Source organism: Pogoniulus pusillus, chromosome 18, assembly GCF_015220805.1.
Source record: "Pogoniulus pusillus isolate bPogPus1 chromosome 18, bPogPus1.pri, whole genome shotgun sequence".
Lineage (NCBI taxonomy): Eukaryota > Metazoa > Chordata > Aves > Piciformes > Lybiidae > Pogoniulus > Pogoniulus pusillus.
Window position 1 is genome coordinate 23,434,036 of NC_087281.1, and position 21,036 is coordinate 23,455,071.

The following is a 21,036-nucleotide window of genomic DNA, read 5'->3' on the forward strand; positions in this document are numbered from 1 at the left end:
ATGCAGCAATGACCCCAATGCAGACCCACATCTAGAGAACACAGCCCATGCTAGTGTCTCCACAGAAGCCAAAAGACAGGTGAAAAAGGGTTTCAAGAAGGTGCATACATTTGTTAGATGAATTTTCCTGCATCTTGCCAAAAGGATCTGTACCCTGCCTGCTGTAGGGGTAAAGACAGCACTGTGGGACCTATCTGTGACACAGGAGCTAAGTGGCAGAACAGCCACAAGAAAGCAATAAATTGTTATCAGCTCTTTCTCACAAAAGAAAGATGTCTGTGTAGCTCTTTCTCACAAAAGGAAGATTTCAGGGAAAACACAGCAGGTCTCCCATCCTAAAACAAATTCCTAAAAACAAGTTCCGAGATCAAACTCTCTCAGTTCACCATACTGGGTATTGCTAGGCACAGACACACAGAAAATGACTGGTAGCTTGTTAGCACAGTGTACACTTTTCTGTCCCTTCCTTGAATATGTTCATCATATGCTGTCATTGGTGAAGTTACTCACTGCAAAATAACCTCCTGAAAAGCCTCCTCCTGCAACCTCAAAAACTGCTCACCTTGTACTCGATGTTCCCATCTTCTGCCTGGTCAAAGAATGAAACAAGACAGAAGGGTTAGATGCTGTTTCAGCGAGGACTTCCACAGGCATCAGCTGTTCAGATACTCTGCAGCTCATGCTGAGAGTTTCAGAGAGAGAGAACGTGACCAAAATATACTGTGTTAGGTCACAGACTTCTCTGCCATTCATTCAGGCTCTCAATTAGAACTTGTTTTTTTTTCCCTCATGTTTGCATCCCACAATTAGAGAGGGACACAGAGGATAACACTGGTCTGGGGGGATTTTTTTACTGCCAATAAATAATAGGGCCGGTCTAAAAGTCATAGAAAGCTCCAAACTGGCACACGGCAGCAGATGACTAAAAGCCTTCACCCTTACCCATCCATGACCCACAATGTCACCTACAGCATCTCACTCCCACTCTATCCAGCAGCTTCTATCCACTCAATGGGCACAAAAGCAGGTGACTGGGAACAAAAGTTGCTGCCTCCTCTCCTGCACACTGATACCCTCACTCGCTCAATTTCATTGATGCCTTTTCATGCCCTAGCCTACCTGCTCTCTGCAAGAGAAGATTGCAGACATAAAGAAGCTAGCTACTGACTTCTTTGCAGTACTGCAAGCTGGTCACTAGCCTGGCAGTTATGGCACACCAGGCCAAATCAGGGCTGTCATTGTACAACGTTCAAAAGAACTTTCACAGAAAAGAATGGTGCCAGAGTGGGCTGCTACAGAAAGGCCCACGTGTTCATCAAGCTCACTCTAACCACAACAGGCTCCAGCTCTCCAAGAAGAACACGTAGCAAATACAGAAGTAATTTCCCAACTGACTCGGCCCAAGGACCACCAAGAAAGGGCCGGAACAAATACTCTAGCAGATTAAATGTGGCTGCCAACAGTAAGCACTTCCTTTTCCTCTGGACATTGATTTGCATGTCAGAAGAAGCAACGGGCCTCTCCTTGCCTTCTAGCTCAGCTCTTAACCACAGCGGTACTTACAGTGGCAACAGGCCAACAGAACGAAGCTCTGAATGTCAACTCAGCTCTAGGGCAACAGAGCTATGCAGTAAGAAAAGGGTACTTGTGGAAGGTATTCTCTCTTGCTATCTACCACCTTCCCAGCTCTAAGCTGTTGTCTAAAAGGTGAGTTGGGTCTCCTTCAGGGGAGCTGAGGCTAGAAAAAGAACAAGTCTAGACTTGCTGGGCCACATCCAGCACAGGGTAGCCAGGGATAGAAAGCTGTGTGAAACCACGGGAGACTGTCCAGCTTCCAGCTGAAAGGAACGAACACTAAGCTGTGGCTGCAGTGGCAAATCCTGCACATGGAGAAGATGTAACAGCAGCAAAGTGCAATTTCCCTTTCTTGCAATAAGCTGCAGCCCTCCTTTGTAGAGGAATTGCTCCCTCTCGGCACAGGCTCTTAAATATTTTACAGAGAGCTCACTGAATGGGGCCAAGAAATCGACTCTGGAGCAATGTAAAACTTCCCACAGTGGCGGTCCTATTAGTGCAGTGCTAACTGCCTGAATAACACACACCCCCACGTACTACCGAAGCTATGCTTCCTGCTGTGAGAGGCAAGTGCCTTACACGCTGTCAGTACCATCTGCATCTCCATGCAAGAAAACAGCCGCCTAATTAACTGGAAAGGGAGTCACTAGAACCCGATGAGCAATGTCTATGCGTTTGGCAGCTGGAAAAGGACTTACACCCACCATATCGGCTCCCAGAGATGTGAACAGGCTGTTCGGGACTACGAGTTGAGCAAAGCTTTATTTCCGAAGCTCTTAGCTCCCAGACGGCAAAGCACCCACAGACGGACGCCAGACAGCGCGGTACTATTAACGGACAGGGAACTCGCTGGCTGGGGCACAAGAGCGGCCGCATCAAAGCCCGGAGCCTGCTCCCGGGGCTCGGACTGCAGAACCGTCCAACTCCAGCGCGATCCTGCACCAACACTGCCAGGACCCTTGGCAAAGCCTCTCCAGGAGCTGCCTCCAGTCTGACCCGCGACCAATCCAGTTTCTTTGGCTGCCGTGGGAAGGGAACTCCGCGTCGCGCCGAGCAGCTCGGTGACGACCATCCCTCCGCCCCTTCCAGCCCCCGGGCCCTGCCCGACCCTGACGGGAGCGGCGCGGGCCCCCACGGTGCCAGGCCCAGTGCGGGGGGCGCCCGTTCGTCACTGACGGGGCGAGGTGGCCGCTAGCTCGCGAAGGGGATGCTCACCTCGGGCGGCAGGTACGGCGGGTTGCTGGCCTTGCCTCCCCGGCTCCGCCCATTCTTCTTCTTCGCCTTCGAGCCGCTGCCGCCGCCACCGGGCGCGGCACCCCCGCGCCCGCGCAGCGCGCCACCCGCTCCACAGCCTGCCGGCCGGCAGCAACCCCCGAACAGCTCCGACACCCGCGAGTCCATGGCAGCCGGCGCGGCGCGGCTCCGCCGCCCCGGTACGGCGCCCGCTCCCTGTCCGGGCTCCCCGCCCCAGCTCCGCCGCCCCGGTCCCAGCGTCAGCAACCGCCGCGCAGCGCCACGGGAAACCGAGTCCCGGCCGCCGCTCGCCTACAGCTCCCGGCAGCCCCGGCGCCCCCACTGGAACTACAGCTCCCGACACGCCGCGCGGCGCGCTCCTCGCGCCTCCCGTGGGCTCTCTCCGCGGGGGCGGACGGGAGTTCGAGTCCGAGGGACAGTGCGCCGCCTGGTGGCCACAGTAAGCAATACACAGGGCGCCGCCGCTGTCCCGACCCTTTCCTTCGTCATATGCCGCACCCGCGGTTTTCCCCTTTCGCAGTTTACACACTTAGGGGTGGGCCATGGCCACTAAGTTCTTTCTTGAGTGACAGCGAACTGTAAGTACCCGTTCTAAGCGACAATGAGGAGAAGGAGAGTTTTTAAAGGTGTTTAGATGTTCTTCATAACTACACAGAGTCTGCAGCTCAGCGCAGAGCTACCCCAAAGGACCCCTTACACTCCCGCTGCGGGTTGGGGAACCACAAGACTCTCCTGCCGCACACCGCTTCCCCTCACTTGAGTGTTTTGCTAGTCTCTGATGTCATCGTCACCGAGTCTGTTTCCTCCGCCACATCCCCTGGAGAAGGCGACGCTCGATTAGGGCTCGTAGTATTTTCACACACTGGATGCCTTTACCAGAAAGCCAAGGCAGCTGTGAAGTAACCTCAGCCGCCACCAACAGCAAGGAGCACCTCCTCCCACCGCCCACCGGCTGTGACCGCCCTCCACTCGCCGTGTGTGGAGGCAGCACCCAATGGGGCTGCGGCCACGTTGTTTCCAAACACGGCGGCTCCCGCGGATTGAGCACTCTGCGCCCCCTAGCGGCAGCGGGGGGGGAGTGCGGTGTGGGGCAGACGGCGTTCCACTGCGAGTGAGCGGAACCGACAGCGCTGCCGGCCGGAGGGACTTCAGTGGCCGTGGGACAGCAGGAGTTTTGCCCCCTCGCTGCAGCGCACCTTGCAGATCTGTTCCGAGTGGGCCCCACCACTGCGGGGGGGCACAGCTGACCTATTCCGGAGCCCTCTGGGCAGCAGCTGCAAGGAGGCGGCCGCAGATCACGGCATCCAAGGCTGTGCTGGAGCGCTGGGAGCACCCTCCTCAGGGCGGCACTCTTCAGCTACACAGACTACCGCAGGAACAGCCGCAGCCCTCGTTCCCTGCGCGGCCGGCTACCCTGCTCCCCGGGGCTGGGCTGCCCACAGCGCCCCCTCCCTCCGCCCGGGGCCCGTCGCCGCCCCGCTCCGCTCCGCCCCGCTCCACCCAGCAGCGTCCGCGCCCGCGTCACTCCCATGGCGCCCCGCGCCGGCGGCCATTCAAACCGCGCCGGGCTGCCGTTGGCGGGCAGAAGATGGCGGCTCCCGGCGCTGCGGCGGCTCCCGGGCGCGCTCGGGCGACTTCCCCTGCGTCCCCGCTCCTCGTAGCTGAGGTAGCGCCGGCCTTGGATTGTGGTGGCGAGATGAGGCCTCGACGAAGCGGGCCCGTGGCGCCCTCGGTGTCCGTGGTGTTCCCGGGCGCGGTGAGTCGGGAGAGCTGCTGCCGGTTCGCCTGCGAGCTCCTCAAGCACGTCCTGCACCAGCGGCACCAGCTCCCGCTGCCCTACGAGCAGCTCGCCTACTTCTGTCGGCGTGCGGCGCAGGTGAGGGGGCCTGTGGCGGCGAGCGGGAGGCAGCCGAGAGGGAGGCCTAGGCCTGGGCGGCAGAGGCTGTGGCCGCTGGAGCTCTCATAGACTGTTTTGGGTTTGAAGGGCTCTGCAAAAGTTTTTTGTTCCAACACCCTTGTAACGAGCGGAGACACTTAACTAGATGAGGTAGTGCAGAGCCCTGACTAACCTGACCCTGAATGTTTTCAGAGTTGGGGCTCCTGCCACCTTTCTGGGCAGTCTGTTCCAGAGTTTCTCCGCCCTCGTTGATCAAATGGCTGTGATATATAGTTCAAATCTGCCCTCATTTCATTTAAAGCAATCAGCCCTAGTCCTATTGTGATAGGCCCTGCTAAAAAGCTGGTCCTAATCTTTTTATAGGCCCCCTAAAGTACCGAAAGGCTACAGTAAGACGTCCCTGAGGCCTTCTCTTTTCCAGGCTGAACAATCCCAAACCTTTCAGTGTTTATAGGTGAGATATTCTAGCCCACTGATTGCTTTTGTGGCCCTCTTCTGTACCTGCTCCTGGTGCTGTGTATGGGTACCTCTATGTAAATCCCTTTGAATTTCCCTCGACTTCAGGGATGAGCTGTGTGTTTTGAGGAGTGTATCAGGACTGGTGTCCTTACAATGAAATAATCATCTTTTGCTTATTTTCCAGGATGGAGATGTGATGAAGAAGCCACCCTCTGTGAACCGGGCAAGCAAAAAGTGCCAGCAGGGGCTGATGGAGCTGGAGGGAATGCTCCAGCACTTGGAAGTAATGTTCAGATTGACAGTGGTTCCTCGGGTTCTTATTCTGCTCGGAGGCAATGTCATGAGCCCTAAGGAGCTCTATGAGCTCAACTTGGAGGGTATATGTGAGGGCAGTGCTGAGGAGAGCCTAAAAACTGCATCCTGTGTTCGCAAGCTCTTTCACTCGCTCTTTGTTGCTGATGTCTTCAGTGAACTTAAGACTCTCCCTGTCATGGGCACTGTTGTTATGGTCCAAGGACACCGTGATTGTGGTGTTGATTGGTTCCGGCCCAAACTCAACTATAAAGTGCCAACCCGAGGGAGGAAACTAACTGTGAACTTGTCCTGTGATGGAGATGTCAACATAAGTGGTACACTCCCTCAGCATATGACTCCTGCTTGGGAAAACTATGTCTGGTTTCAAGCACCAGTGACACTCAAAGGCATTCATGAATGATGTGTGTTCTGTAGAACTTTAATGGAATACTGAAGAACTTTTGGTGCTGCTTTAAGTGATAATAACTTTATCAAGTGTAACTGCATTTGCTTGCCTGCCTGGATCTGCTCTCCAGGGATCTGCTGCCTTCTTACATCTTTGGCTCTGTTCCTATCTTCTGAATTGTTCTTGAAAGTAAATAGCCTTTAAGATACAGCTGCGCACAGATAGTAATTCTTTAGTTGTGTCACAGGACATGAATTAGTGTGTTGGGAGTAAAACTTTTCTGCCACATACTTAGAACTGGGAAATACTGGATATAGTCTTCTCATTTCTCTAGTAATAATTACTGCATTGGCAGATTGGAACTCTAGCACACACGAAGGCTATAACCATTCTTACCTACCCCATTCCTGTGACAGGAGATATTTTGCTGCAGTCTGACTAGGCTTGAGTACTTGAGTGTTTGCCCATCCATTAGATACAATTATATTTCTCCATAACTCAATTTCAGTTGCTTGATAATCTGAAAAGAGGGACTTCTCAGCAATTGGGAGGTCTCCTACCTATCAGAGCCTTGTACTGGTGGTAAAAAGGCTGAGCAGTCCTATGGAGAAAGTGTGTTTAGTCCAGCAGCCCTGACAATCAGATATACATGTATAAAGTAGCTTCTGCTCTAGCTGGGACTCCTGCCTCAATATGCTACAGTTTTAAGTGAGAATGAAACTTGTTCCTTATTTAAAATCTTCAGTCTTAGGGTCTTAGATTCTAAGTATTTCTGAAATGAAGAGTTGTGGGGAGTACGATCAAGTTCAGCACTATTTTTAGGTGTCAAGTTCATGCTGTAAGTCAGAATGTATTGTCTAGAAGCAGAACTCCAGCCCTTATGGCCTGGTCTCCAGTGCAGAATGGGACAAGAAAGGAAGGAAACAGAGTGTAGCGTCTTAGAACTAAATATCTACTGAAGTTGTCTTCAGTCAGCTGTGTATGTACTGTAATGTAACGAGCTTAACAGCTCTAAAGACCTTATTCAATCTGAAGAGAAACTTCATCATACTGGTAGTGAGGTTGCTTCCAGTTTCTTGCTAGCAAAAATTGCATGATGGGATGGGTGGTAAAAAAATCCTTTGAAAGAAGGCTAAAGGTTGAGGTAACCCTCTACAACTAGTGCTTATTTTAGCTTTTAGCTTTTGGAATGGAATGAGGTTATGGAACTAGGGAAAAATGATACTTCCGAACTTGCAGAACACAAGGAACACTCTCTGCCCTGTCAGTTAGCAACTGTTTCCAATATAGAGTAACTGCTAAAGCTAGCTCTAGGCAAAACTGCTAAAATGAAGAAAGCTGCCTGATGTGCAGCTGCTCACTTGAATATGTAGTTGCAGGTCTTTGGAATGAAATATAATTTGAATGTAGGAGGGCATGTGCTCAGGAGATAAACTCTTTACACTTCCACCAAAGGTGCTTGTAATACATATGTAAGAATGCTAACACTCAAGCATTTAAAACCCCTTTTGAACAGGAGCCTTAGTTCTGATCAAGGGGTGGGTTCCCTTCTCTTCCCCAGATGAGTGCAATGTTACCGCGTTAAACTGTTTACGTACTGTTATACTTGAACTATGAATACAGCAATTACATGGTGCTGGGAGAGAAAAGACAAGATGTTCCTTTTTTCATCTTTTATGAAAAGATTTAGAGCTTGATTAACAAGTTTTGTACTATAATCATCCAAATAAAATGCTGTCTTATGCATGTGATTCATTCCTTAAAGTTTCCGCTGGTGGCAGAACAACTTGTTTCCGTTCTCTGCATGTGTCCAAACCACGGGTTCACAGCTTTTCCACCTTTCTGACAAACTGAATGATGTGTTCTGCCAGGAGCCTTGGCTCCTCAAAGGCAGCAAAATGCCCTCCACGGGGCATGTAAGAGAAAGTGACGATGTTACTGAATACCTCCTTTACCCAGACACGTGGTGTGTGTAGTATCTCGTGAGGAAAAGCTGCAATCCCAGTTGGAACGTGTACTCCGATCCTAGAAGACATTATTTAGTTGCATTTTTAAAAGAGAATTCCTGGGGAAAGTCTATAAAATAAAAACCACCTGACTCTGGTAATTGCTACACTCAACTGGAGAAGTTTCACACCAGCAACCCTCTTCTGCTGAAAAGCTTCACTTGTATTTGGATTTCTTTAAGGTTAAGAACATTACACCCAAAGACATGTAAGGCAGAGCCAACTTTGTACACAGTTCAATCTTGAAATGCTTCAGACTTTGAGACTTCCCTTGTTTTAAGGTTGTGTGGAAAGGTGCCACACCTCTTACAGTCAAAAGTGAGCTAGTTCATGTTTACTTTAGAACAAAAGACTCTTAAGAGGGAAGGGAAGCTGGTTCAATTGCCAAAAAAAAAAGGCTCTCCTTTTTGTTCGTGGGATTGCTCCCTTGGAGAATTATGCCCAGCAGTCTCTTCCTGGTCAGCCTCTCTTACAGTACTCTGAAAGCCAGTAGCTGTTACAAGGTGCTTTGTTTCAGGTACTGCTCTCCAAATTGCCTCTAAGTTTGTACTTAACACTTGTAGTTTTCAGTTATCCACCAGTAAGCCATACCATTCGTAAGTCAGTTTAAGCCTCTCTTAGGAATGTCCATGATTTTTACTAAATTAAGACATAGATCACATTTGTGTAAGTGTATTTGAACACATGACTCAATATACTTCACATCCTCTGCCTTGTCTTTGCCACAAGTTACCTTGTGTGAGTTGCAGACTCAAAAGAAAAGTGATCCCTAACTATGTTTGTCAAAAAGCCCCACCAAGAGCTCTGACTTTAAATGTTTATACAGGCAACGGTGATTCAGTTTGATTTGCAAATCAGTATTGCACCTGCTACTTCATTACCTGTCAACAGCTAGTGTAGGGTCCTTGGAAAAGTTCTCCTTGTAGTATCGCATTGAGGACACAATGGAGCCTGTCACCCAATATATCATCACATTAGTCAGAAGCTCATCAAGAGTGTATTTGCTGTTGAGAGAGGAAGATAAAGAAATTTAATTGAAAGCTGTTTCTCAGCCCATTTTCAAGCAGCAAATCTGCACCTGTATGCCCAGAGGAAAACTGCCTGTTGCTGAAGTAGTAGTTTGCAGGTGCTCTGCTGTAAGTTTACAATGCATCTTGTGCAATCTTTCATTCTTAAAATTCAGCTTTGCATTCGGTGTTTTACCTGACTCATCGTTACTTATCATCACTTACTGTTTGAATGAGTCTCTTCATGGAAGTGCTGCTGTCTTCTTACCTTTCCAAGCCTCCATCAGTTTTATGCAGAAATGATTTATCTGTCCAGGTAGAGAATTTCTCCAGGATATATGCAGCAAGCCCCACAGGGGAGTCATTCAGGCCACAGCCTAATTCACAGAATCACAGAAACATCCAGGTTGGAAAAGACCCTCAAGATCACCAAGTCCAACCCATAACCCTACTCTACGAGATTCACCTTAAACCATATCCCTAAGCACCACATCCAAATGACCCATAAACACATCCAGGGTGGGTGACTCAACCACCTCCCTGGGCAGCTCATCCCAGTGCCTCACTACTTTCTGTGAAAAACATTTTCCTAATGTCCAGTCTAAACCTACCTAGTCTCAGCCTGAAACCATTCCCCCTTGCTCTGTCTTCAATTACCTGTGCGAAGAGACCAGCACCAGCCACTCTACAATGTCCCTTCAGGTAGTTGTAGACAGCGATGAGGTCTCCTCTCAGCCTCCTCTTTTTCCAACTAAACAGCCCCAGCTCCCTCAGTCGCTCCCATTTAGGAGAGGAATGGGAGAGCTATTGAAGTCTCCTGGCAGTGCAACTGGAGATGAGCATTTCTCTGGCCTGAAAGCTGCCTCTAAGCCTGTGTCTGTAACAACCACGCATTAGATGCTCAGAAATGCCAGTCTCTTGCAATTTGTTAATCAATCGACCTGCACCACAGCTTTTAGTGAGAGAAAATACATTAGCTTTGCTTTAAACCTGCCTAATAAGAACTAAACTGATGGTGTAGATATTTCTTGAGAGTTAGTAGGGAGCATTTCCCCCCTATTTTCTACATTTCGCAGTTTGCAGGCTGCAAAATCGTGAAGCTGAAGAGTCCCAGACTATGTACAATGCTTGTATGATAGCTACTTGATCACTTCCATTTTCCTTTTGACCCTCTTCCTGTATACTTACAAAACAGAGGGAACAGAGGTGCAACTGATTCAAATGCTGCTTTAGCATGGTGTTTTTTTTCAGTCTTTAAGAATTTGAGATTCTTTTAAACTCTGAACCAGCTAACACTTCAAAACTCACCAATTCTTGCATATGGCAGCAGCCAAACTTGAGCCTATCGTGATTTTCTTCCTCTAGTTCACTTGCTCTGAACTTTGTAGACATCAAGCCAAATGCTTAAATGCTTTTTGCAACTCCCTGCAATTATCTCTAGGTTGCGCAAAACTTTGGGCAGTTGTAGAATTTTCACTTAACCATTAACTTTTATCTGCAGAAATATTAGGATCATGTTGAAATGCACAGGTGCCAGTACAGATTTTTTATGGTACTGTCTCTCCCCTGAAACCTGCTTACTCATTCCTGTGTTGCATCCTCATGTTAACCAGTTATTAATCTACAAAATTAATCCTTTTCTTAAGGCATTTTGATGGATTTTTTTTAAGAACATTGGAGAAGTAACCTCAAAAAACCCCATTTTTTTAAATTAATATGTTTCATCACTGGATACAAAGTCCTTTGATTCTGCCAGAGCAGAGTTTTCAAAGCGTGATTTCCCTGTGATATTATCACACATAAATCAAGTCTGCTCTTTAAAATAACTCTGCTATTTTTCTGATTTGAGACTAGACATACTGATCTTAATTCTTCTGGGACTGCCTTCACTATTTATCTTAAAAAAACAACAACAAACCCCACCCTGGTATCTTGTTTGTCTCCTTTAATTTCTTTGGTATTGCAGTTAGCTCAAGCAAGAGACTAGGCATTAATTGATGTTAGAGTTTGAGTGTCTTCAGACTCGCTATCTACTGCCTCAAATAAATGTGGCAGACTTCAGGCTTTTCAGCTGTGTCTACCTTTCTGCAAGCTTCACATTGCATTTGGTTATATTTTTCTTGTTTTCACCCATGTTTATTTCTAGAAGCTTCATTTTTGGGAGCCTGTGCTCTACCTCAGGATGCTTTTTGCAAAGGAGTTATTTCCTCAAAAGACCCAGCATGCCATTTAAAAGAGTGTGAAAAATGGTGTTAGTCTTCATCTTGTTATAATCTGTTCCTTGTAACTTTCATACAGTCATCAGATTTTGGATCTTATCTTGTCCTCATGTCTCAAATTCAGTCATCAAAACGCTGCTTCTCAAACACAGCTGGCCTTTGGTCAACTAAAGTTTTTATACACCATAAGCAGTTAATGTTCAAAGTTCATAATGATACAGAAAAGGTTCATTACCTGCAGTATCTGGTTTGGTGGCCTGGATGTGTAAGTATCCAGACTCTTGCAGAATAGTATATATACTCTTCTGCATGAAAGGGTACATAAGTTGAGCATCTTCCCTGGTGAAACCTACAAGCCATGGTACATAAGCCCCAATCATCACAGCAAGTATCTTTCTCAAACTTGGACTGCCACGGAAGACGAGATTCAGATGAAGCCCTTTCACAGATCTAAAATTAAGGTAATGAACAGAAGGTTAAATCAAATTCTCTTCTGTCACAAACATTTCCACAAAATAAGTCTGACTGGAGCTGTGATAGAAGCATTTCACTGAGCCAGATACATAAAGCCTTTCAGACTGATCATGATTAAAACCCACAAACCAACCAACCAACCAAAAAAAAACCCAAACAGACAAGGGAGTTAGAAATGGTGCAGCAGCTGCCGTCTCTGTCCAGCTCTGCCACTGGTATGACAGCACTAAGCAAGCAGTTCCTGGATGCAGCATATCAAGTTAGTAGCTCTGGCTGTTAATCTTGTGTTTTCTGCACTGTAGGGAACAGGCTGCATTGGATATTTTCTGAAAAGCTGGAGTGGATCACACGTGGCCATAGTGCTCTGGGTGCTGTAAAGCACAGCTGCATCAGGAACAATACATTGTTCAGCCTGCAATCTAAGTGCTCTGAGAGCTTTCCCAATTTATCTGACCTAAGCATGGCTGTGGTGCTCCCCATTCATTAAATGCTACACAATAAGCCACCTTCTAAGGAACATAATGTGCTTCTTGTCTCATAAATCTCAACTCTGCATTTTAGATAGGAAAGTTCTATACGTTGTGGTACTGTTCAGCTGCTGAAAGGCTGAACTTCTTCTTTCCTTTTGCCCCTGCTGATTTTCAGTTTATCTCCTTCCTGATTTTGAATGACCTGTCTCCTTGATGTCTCAAATCACAATGCAGCAGTTTGCATTCACAGCTAGTGAAACAGAAGTCAAACAGCACTGAAATGCTCTAAGAACCACACCAATGTCAACACAAAGTGTATGAATACAACTGAATGCACAGGGCTGGGGATATCACTGCAGGAAACTCATGGAATGAGGGGCAGAGCAACAAACAGAAGGCAGGACAAGAACGTTGGGGCCAGATGATAGGGTAAGAACTGGAGCGGCTTTTCTGCACTGAATCCTTGTGCTACTCACTGCGGCAGCATCTGAGACATGTTTGTGGTAACACGAGATCCCCAGTCTCCTCCCTGTACGTAGTACTGCTTGAAGCCCAGCCTGTTCATCAGCTTGTGAAATATCCGAGCAGTTGCTATGGTGTCAAAGCCTGTCAATAAAGATAAGCAGAGGAGACCTCTTTGTCCTAGCGTTCACCCTCTGGTCAAAGATCGTTGCCTATTAGAGACATGTAAACGTGCTGCTGTGTGAAGCACAGTGGCTGTGCTGCTCTGCTTTACTCCTTGGCAAAAAAAAGTGTACACAATATGATAGAAATTCAGTGGAAAGTAGGGAAAGTGGAAAGCAGACCTCCACAGCCAACCTCAGAGCCTCAGCCATGTGGGTGTTAGTACAGAGCATCTGTAGTCACAAAGCCCTATGGGCCTGGCGATGACTGTGGTGCTACTTCAAAATCCCTGTGATTCCAATGGAGCCTTTCCATCCCTTACCTTTCTGGTGTGGTGCCTCTGAGAAGCCATAGCCTGGGATGGATGGGCAGATGACCTCAAACACCACATCACCGTCATTCAGACCGTATCTGGCTGGCTCTGTGAGCAGAGGGATGATCTTGTAGAACTCGTAGAAGGAGCCAGGCCAGCCATGGACCATCAGCAGAGGCTGAACAGCTCGGCCATGAGGGACATAGGAGGGCTTCACATGGATGAAATGGATATCGATCCCTGCCACACATCCAAGAAAGACAAATTAAAGCTCTAGTTCCATCACAGTTTCTGCTTTGAACCCTGAAGAAGTAGGGAATAAAAACTCTAACTAGCATTCATAGCACATGTTACACAACCAACCCACGGCAAGAAGATGCTTAGGTAACAGGGGCCGCCTGGTATTGTAACTGTGTCTTGTCTTTTACATACAGAGGTACTGATCCCAGTCCCAGATATCTGTCTCAGGAGACTGAGCATCTATATCCCAAGAACCTGGTCTCGCAGTACGTAAGTAGTGCTGCACTTAAATGAACAGCACAATGCAGGGAAGGCAAGTGCGAAAGCATGACAAGATGACTGAATATGTGGGCAATAAACAGAAACATGAAGAAGTAAGTGCAAGAAAGAAGTTTAACCTGCAGATCACTTATCCAGAGTCTGGCTAACCTCACCTGGCTAAACTGAGGTGGGTGCTATTCCAGCCTCAGAAACTGGGGACATTTTGCATTTTTCAAAGGTAGCTTCAGGGCAATAGCAGAAGAAAAACCTCATCATGAGGTTCAGAAGCAGATGAAGTCCATCTTGAAGCAGACCTAGTTCTACGGCCATTCTGTAATGCCCTTAAATCTATAGAAGGTTATTAACAATATAGCCTCCCCTAGAGTTATTTCATTCCCATCATTAGGCTGTTGTACATGCTGTTGCCTTAAACACTAACCGCTAACATTCCCCCTTCTCTCTGCGTGCTGCACAGTGGTACCTGCTCAAGCCACAGAGATCACCTCACCTTCAATGGTGGTGCGGAAATGGGGGTATTTGTTCAGGACTTCCACTTGCTTGTGCCAGTCAAACTCATTCCTCCAGTAGGCCACCACCCTCTGCAGGTAGTTGGAGTTGAAGCCATAATCGAAGGCAGCTCCTTCCAATGGCTCTGCATAGCGGGCCTGCTCCAGGCGACGGTGCAGGTCCTGTGCAGAAGACACCTTCCTGTGAGGCTGGCCAGTAGCCTTATGCCAGAGTGGGCACGGACGGGCTCTCCTGACTGATGACATTTGTACTGGGCTCTGGGACACCACAAGCCTTCCTGAAGCAGTGCCATCCTCTGCATGACCTCCTGAATCATTTGAACAGGGAAGGTATTTTTCTACTGGTTCCCCTGCGGCCCCCAGCAGCACTGGGTCCTACAGCTGCTGTCTGCTAGTTGGCCAGACAGTTATTACAGGCAGACATGTACGAACAGAGGTGCTGTGACTCAGTCAAGGCCCTGTCCCTCTTCACCCTTCTAGCCCTTTCCTCTGTGGAAGTCCTTCGGTCCTGCCACACAGGTGCCATGCTGTCCCAGTGCCCTCCCACCGTCCTGCTCCACCATTCATAGCCCCACTGTCAAAGCCTGCTGCTCGAATTGCACCCTGCCTGCAGGAGCAGCCCCAGGCTGCACGGAGCGCTGTGGCCTCAGAAAGTCCTGCTAGTGGAGCTAGGCAGCTGCACTGGCATAGGTAAGTGCACTGCTGTCACCCTGAAGCAGTGAGGTGGGTGATGGACTGACTCCACCCTGCTGCTTTTGACCTCGCCTTACATCCCAGCCACGGGTACCTCAATCTCTCGGTCAGACGTTTCAATCTTGAAGGGACGGATACTTTCATCTTCTTTTCCTTTTAGGGGTCTTTCACCTGAGCCCCACCATCCATCGCCCATTTCAAGAGTCTTGACCTTGTGTCTAGACCTCAGACAGCAAAGCAGGATACCTCCAACCCCCAGGGCCGCCACAGGGAGCAGGACTGCATTCTTCTGTGAATACTCAAAAGATCTGGGAAACCAAAGAGTTGTTTGCGTTCAGCAAGAGAAGCACCAAGGGCACAGGGACCACCCCGAGGTTTGTGTTCACAGGGGCTGGGCCCGAGCTGCACCAAAAGCCTGCGCCCCCCATGGAGCCGACAGGCCTGGGGGCTCGGTTATCTCTGAAGATCACAGGCAAGGCCTGTGGCAGGGTTGGATCTGCCAGCGCTTCTCAGGAGCATCAAGTGCCCGCTGGTCAGGGCTGGGCTCTCGCTCTGAACCAGGCTGCCCTGTGGGACAAGGGTCAGTAGGGTATGGGTAGATCTTCATTTAAGGCCAGTACTGGAGTGAATGGGACAGCTGCAGCTGGACCTCTGCAGGAATAAAAACTGCACAGATTGGGCTGAGGAGCCAGAGCAAAGACAAGGGTCTTCAGCTCGTGGAGAGAGATGAATGCGCTGGAGGTGCCCCTCTTGGCAGTGCTTAATACCCAAGTCCCCTACAGATTCAGTTGCTCTTTAGGGAACCACTGACTCCCCAACATGAAGGGCCTGTCTGGCGCTCCTGTTTCTGCTCTAGACAGCAAGGGCACAGACTTTCTTGAGTGTGAGAGTTGATTTTAGCAGACCTGTAGCATGTTTGAAAACTATTCAAATGCTTGAGAAATTTGTCCTAAGTGTAGTGTAGCTTCCTGTTCCTCTGAGCTCTGCCTCAAGCTCTTCAGCTTCCCTTAGGGACTAGTAGAGGTGTTCAGGGCTACTCCAAGTGGCTGCAAGGGGACTGCTAATAAAGATTTTGCTGCTGTTGTTATAAAGGGTAGGGAAGGGACAATGCTGAGCCACTTGCTGATGCTAAGTGGAAGCCCCAGCACAGAGCAGCTATTTCACTTACCTGATCTGGGACAAGATGTTCTCCCTATAAAGGAAAAAACACAAACAAACAAAACATACTTAAAGTCTGGTAGCTGGCTGAATGGTATCAACCCTTGGGGGCGACGCAAAGATTCTCACCTGCCATTTGCTGCCCTGCCACAGAATCACAAGCTCCTTAGCCACCTGGCAACATCTGCCAGTATTTTTCCTACTTTTTCTGGATGAGACAGAAGGGCCTCTGCACAAAGAGAGTCTTTCTAGGCTGGATAGTTGCCATAATACTCCCTCCTTCAGCACAATTTAGATAAAAGGCATTAACCTTGTGGTGCTTCCTCCTCCAAGTAGCCCTGGTATCTCAGCCAAGAAAATAGTTTATCTTAACTGCTGTGTAGCATTAGGTGCACACCCTTCACAGAGAATTCCAAGTTCAAGGGTTGTCCTGCTGCCAGACACGTGATACTCATTGTGCTGCAGGGCTAGCATGAGGAGAGGCTTTTGGGGCCTTTCCCTGTTCAGAGTTCAACCAGCAGCAGCTCATTGCTACTTTAGTTACTTCTAACTGCACCTGTCTGGATACCAACTTCTAGGTCTCATTTGCCTGCAAGAAGAAAAGATCCTCCCTGTTTCTCTTGCAGCTTGGTAGATTCTCTTACAAGAAAGTCACAGCGCTGTTCGGTGCCACAATAGCGACAGCTTGAGGAAAAAAAACTCCCCCTCCCCCCAAAAAAAACCCAACCAAAACCTGAACCAAACCAAACAGCAACCAACCAAAAAACTCCCAAAGCAATCCTCCATAAAACTCCATGTAAAACCAAGTCCACTTGGTGTTTCTTTTCACCTGGTTTCCCACTGCTGCTTACGATGCAGAAGCTGGTGCCCGTCCTGGAGACCCCAGCAGTGGCCAAGGCAATTTGGTAATGATGTCTGAGACAGCCTTAGTGTGATTTTTAAGGAGGGATGGCTTTAAGTCGCTCTCAGATAAGGAAGAACAGAGCTCCTGTGAGCAAACAGTGTCAGCCTCCACCTCTCTGGAAGCTAAGTAGCTTGTGCAACATGTCATAACATGCCTCTGCATATCTCTCTATACCCCTAGTATCCATCCTGGAGTTTAGTAAGAGGCATGAAAGCAGTCATCGTGACAACAGCACAAACTGCACTGCTAGTGAAGAACGCATGTCCCAGAAGCAGCTCCCTCTGTTCCACAGAAGCTGGCTCAGTCTAACAAGGCATGCATGCTCAGGAGAACTCGGCTGCATGCTCAGGAGAACTCGGCTGCATGCTGGGCATGCAATAGCCTTGTGCCGCGGCAGAGGTTTTCTCCCACCCCAGCCCCTGGGAGCCCTGTTCAGAGTGGCAGCTTCCTCTGCCGAGGATATCTCACCAGGCGTTGGGAAGGATCTGGTGCCACATGTCCGTCTCGCCTCTGCCGTCGGCTGCCGTGAGCGGAGCAAGCCAGGCGCGGCTCTGCCGGGCTCCCCGTCGGTAGTGGCGCTCTCTGGTGACAGCGCAGCTTACATCATCCGGCAGTGCCACCTATTGCCGAGCTGCGCAGCTGCGGACCGATAGGAGCCGTACAAAGTCCTGCACGGGACAGCAGCATCCCTGCGCAGCAGCACGGACTGGATGCCGAATGCGTAAGGAACAGTTCTGCTGAGCCTGGCCCGGGGTCCTAGGCTGAGCCCGGGTCAGGACGGTGTCCTTCCTCGCAGCAAAGGCCAGCTGCGTAGAGGGCTATACAGCGAGTATAGCCAGCAGGCAGGAGTGAAGAGATCCAGGCTGCTGGGAGGCTGGAATGTGTGGCATACAAGGCGAGACAGAAAGACTTGGTTCAGCCTGGAGAAGACCAAAAGTGGAGTCTTACTGCTGTCTACACTTACCTAGTGAAGAGCTTAGGAAAAATGAACCCAAACTCATCCTGGAGGTGCAACAGTTGAGAACCAAATGCAGTGGACACAATTACCACAGGGGAGATTCTGGTTAAATATGAGGAGAAAGTAGTTCACCGTGGAAGTGAACCCAGATAGGATATGGGATCTCTATTGGAAGCGTTCAAAATTTGACCAGAACGAGGCACTGAGCAATCTGACCTACATGAAGGTGCTCTGGGGTAAGCTGACCTTCAGATGTCCCTTCTAACCTCTCTCACATGGCTCTGTTCCATGTGCACCTGTGGTTTGCAGCAGCCAAAATGAAATAGAAAAGTGAGGGGTTTAATTTTCCTCAGAAATCAACAGGGAATCAGACTTTAATTTCCTTCACTGTTGGTCAAAATATTGCAGGATAAAGGCTTTTCCTTCTGGAATTGTTGCACAGTGTCCTTATGTGCTCCTTTCCAGGAGCAGCTGCATTTTACTGTCGGAGTAAATTACTCCTGTCTTCAGGCGATGCTCAAAATGAAGTACCATCACCAGTGAGTTCTACAATAATTAGGTCTCATACTTCTGTGAGTTCTTATGCAGCCATTGTGCTATCAGAAAGAAAAGCTTGTAAATCTTTGATTTGGCTGAAGTTCAGTTTATTGCTGCATCATAGCCATTTGTGGTTATATCCACCTGGGATTACTTAGCTTTAGGGTTTTATTTCCCAAACAAATCCATCACTTTTGAGGCCTTTTAGAAGATGGTATCCCTGACTGTAAAGGGACTGTAGTCAGAAAATTAGATAATTATTAGCAACAAAAGTAAAGAATTGCAGCCCACGTGGAAGGTAAGCGAGGACCCAGTAAGGTGCCAGGTTGAGGAACAACAGGATGTAATGTCTCCAGGAGACAAAAGAGACCTTGGGAAAATTCTGGGTTTAACTTAGCACTAGGAAGAAGCATAAAGGCTTGTGAAGGAAAGTCTGGCTTAAACATCTGAGAATGATGAATTTTTTCAGTGTGAGGGTGAAAGGACACTGGAACAGGCTGCCATGGGGGGTTGTGGAGTCTCCCTCTCTGGAGATATTCAAACCCACCTGGACACGTTCCTGTGTGATCTGCTCTAGGTGATCCTGCTCTGGCAGGGGGGTTGGACTGGAAGATCTTTTGAGGTCCTTTCCAGCCCCTAACATTCTGTGATTCTGTGTGATTCTGTAATAGTGTTTGAGGCTCAAGCATATGAGGCCTGGGTTATGAGTATGTACAACTGGCAGTATACCAAGAATGTGGGAAAAGAGACAGCAGACCTAGGTAAGGTTGTGAAGAAGAGATACCAAATGCTGCTCTCTGTCTAAAAGAAAGGAGAACAAAAATGGCTTTTGCTTAAGACATAAGGGAACTCACTAAGGTCATTAATACCATGGAGGTAAAAGGCAACAAAGCCTCACTAACAAATCTCAAACAACTAAGATTTCAGGATCCTATCTACTGAGATGTAGGGTATGTGCAGGAGTTTTATGTGAGTGCTGGTTGGTAGAGATCCAAGAGTCCCAGAGGAAGCTCTGCCCTGGGGTGCTGCAGCAGCTTGTCCTTAAAAAGCAAGGATTTCCCCCACCTCTCTCTTACAAGCTCCAGTGGCCAGAATGCACAGACCCAGGCAGAAACTGCTGGAGTCAGTAAGGCTGCCTCCCATGAGACTTTTGGTGCATAACCCGAAAATGGAAGGAGAAATGGCACAAGAAGGGACACGTGGAAGTGTCTCTAAGCATCTGCACTGGGGCCAGGATCCTTTATCCTTAGTGACAGACATCTTAGCAAGCCCATTTTTAAAGCATCTCTTTGAAGCACTGTTAGAAAGTTTTCTGAGCCTGTCCCAGTGCTGTGATTTTGCTGATCCAGCTGCTCCATGGCACGGAGAAAGGAAAAAAAAGAGAGAGAATAACGTTTGATACACTCTAGGTGTCCACTGCATCTCCAGCTGCACGTCTAGTTGCTGCCGTCCCTTTGCGACTGGCAGCATTTCCTGAAGGAGTCTCTTGGTCCAGTTGCACAAATCACACCCTGACAGCGAGCTTGTTTCCCACGTTTTTCTCTTGCTCTCAGCACCGCTCTGCAGGTTCAGCCCTGCAGCAGTGGGAGGGGAGGCGCACACAGAGGGGTCCCGTAGCGTATTCTGGGCTGGCTTAGCAGCGCGGCAGGAGCAGGAGCCAGGCGCGGACAGGGAGCTGACCCAGTGTGACCTGCGGCTGCCCTCTAGTGGGGCGGAGGAGCTGGCAGTGCACCCGCACCGCTTCTGCCTTTGCCTGCTCCCTTGTTTCTGGAGGGCTTGTTTGGGACTCTTTGTTTTTCTCATTGCCAGTTGTACATATTCATAACCCAGGCCTCATGTGCTTGAGCCTCAAACACTATTACAGAATCACACAGAATCACAGAATGTTAGGGGCTGGAAAGGACCTCAAAAGATCTTCCAGTCCAACCCCCCTGCCAGAGCAGGATCACCTAGAGCAGATCACACAGGAACGTGTCCAGGTGGGTTTGAATATCTCCAGAGAGGGAGACTCCACAACCCCCCTGGGCAGCCTGTTCCAGTGCTCTGTCACCCTCACACTGATAAAAAATCCCTCCTCATGTTTACATGGAACTTCCTATGCCTCAGCTTCCACCCATTGCCCCTTGTCCTGTCACTGGGCATCACCCAGCAGAGCCTGGCTCCAGCCTCCTGCCACTCACCCTTTGCATATTTATCATCACCGATGAGGTCACCTCTCAGCCTCCTCCGCTCCAAGCAGCACAGCCCCAACTCCCTCAGCCTCTCCTCATAAGAGAGATGTTCCCTTAACCATCTTTGTGGCTCTGCGCTGGACTCTCTCAAGCAGTTCTATGTCCTTGAACTGGGGAGTCCAGAACTGGACACAGCACTCCAGATGCAGCCTCACCAGGGTGGAGTAGAGGGGCAGGAGAGCCTCTCAACCTACTAGCCATACCCATTCTAATACACCCCAGAATGGCATTGGCCCTCCTGGCCACAAGTGCATGTTGCTGGCTCATGGTCAACCTCCACTCAACTAGGACCCCCAAATCCATTTCCCCTTTGCTGCCTTCCCCAGCCTATTAATATCAAAACTTGAGACACAGGGAGGAAAGCTGGTGGCTTCTGGTTATAAAATGAGCTAATGAAGAGGGCTAAGATTGGAACACAGAAGCTTTGAACACAGCTCTTTTGTAGCTTGAGATGATGTGGCAACTTGGAAATGACCACGTTGACCTTTAGAGCTCTCTGGGACCCCTCACTGGAATTTAGTGGCTCCAG

The 21,036-nt window shown here is 48.9% G+C and overlaps 3 protein-coding genes across 5 annotated transcripts in view; 1 reads left to right on the forward strand and 2 right to left on the reverse strand.

Annotated features, from left to right (window-relative positions):
• The window catches only part of GTPBP2 (GTP binding protein 2), a 21,236-nt gene extending 16,947 nt beyond the window's left edge, over window positions 1-4,289 (reverse strand). Inside the window, exons 1-3 of one of the 3 annotated variants that reach the window (XM_064158784.1) lie at window positions 4,026-4,289; window positions 2,791-3,646; window positions 563-589 (exon numbers count right to left, since the gene is read on the reverse strand). In XM_064158784.1, coding sequence (XP_064014854.1) covers window positions 563-589; window positions 2,791-2,976 — 213 coding nt within the window. In that variant the 5' untranslated portion in view covers window positions 2,977-3,646; window positions 4,026-4,289. The other 2 variants (XM_064158785.1, XM_064158786.1) reach the window with 2 other exon arrangements.
• MAD2L1BP (MAD2L1 binding protein) lies at window positions 2,975-7,636 on the forward strand. The gene is made up of 3 exons (XM_064158219.1): window positions 2,975-3,268; window positions 3,818-4,705; window positions 5,370-7,636. Exons 1-3 carry the CDS (start codon window positions 2,975-2,977, stop codon window positions 5,898-5,900), a joined length of 1,713 nt encoding a protein of 570 aa, XP_064014289.1. The 3' UTR covers window positions 5,901-7,636.
• On the reverse strand, window positions 7,544-17,373 carry LOC135183601 (epoxide hydrolase 1-like). The gene is made up of 10 exons (XM_064158787.1): window positions 17,250-17,373; window positions 15,888-15,911; window positions 14,814-15,027; window positions 14,008-14,188; window positions 13,008-13,238; window positions 12,538-12,667; window positions 11,353-11,567; window positions 9,167-9,275; window positions 8,773-8,895; window positions 7,544-7,910 (listed from the first exon to the last, which is right to left on the reverse strand). The coding sequence occupies exons 1-10, from the start codon at window positions 17,276-17,278 to the stop codon at window positions 7,709-7,711; spliced, it is 1,458 nt and encodes a 485-aa protein (XP_064014857.1). The 5' UTR covers window positions 17,279-17,373; the 3' UTR covers window positions 7,544-7,708.
• Window positions 17,374-21,036: the final 3,663 nt, after the last annotated feature.

Excerpts from the sequence above, each read along its gene's own strand:
- LOC135183601 (XM_064158787.1), bottom strand. The coding sequence starts at position 17,278 with ATGTGGCACCAGATCCTTCCCAACGCCTG. Across the intron at positions 12,668-13,007 it reads AGAGGCACCACACCAGAAAG|GCTTTGACACCATAGCAACT; the intron begins GTAAGGGATGGA and ends CTTTATTGACAG. Across the intron at positions 8,896-9,166 it reads ACTGATGGAGGCTTGGAAAG|CAAATACACTCTTGATGAGC; the intron begins GTAAGAAGACAG and ends CTCTCTCAACAG.
- MAD2L1BP (XM_064158219.1), top strand. The coding sequence starts at position 2,975 with ATGGCAGCCGGCGCGGCGCGGCTCCGCCGCCCCGGTACGGCGCCCGCT. Across the intron at positions 3,269-3,817 it reads TGCGCCGCCTGGTGGCCACA|CACCCAATGGGGCTGCGGCC; the intron begins GTAAGCAATACA and ends GTGTGGAGGCAG. Across the intron at positions 4,706-5,369 it reads TCTGTCGGCGTGCGGCGCAG|GATGGAGATGTGATGAAGAA; the intron begins GTGAGGGGGCCT and ends CTTATTTTCCAG.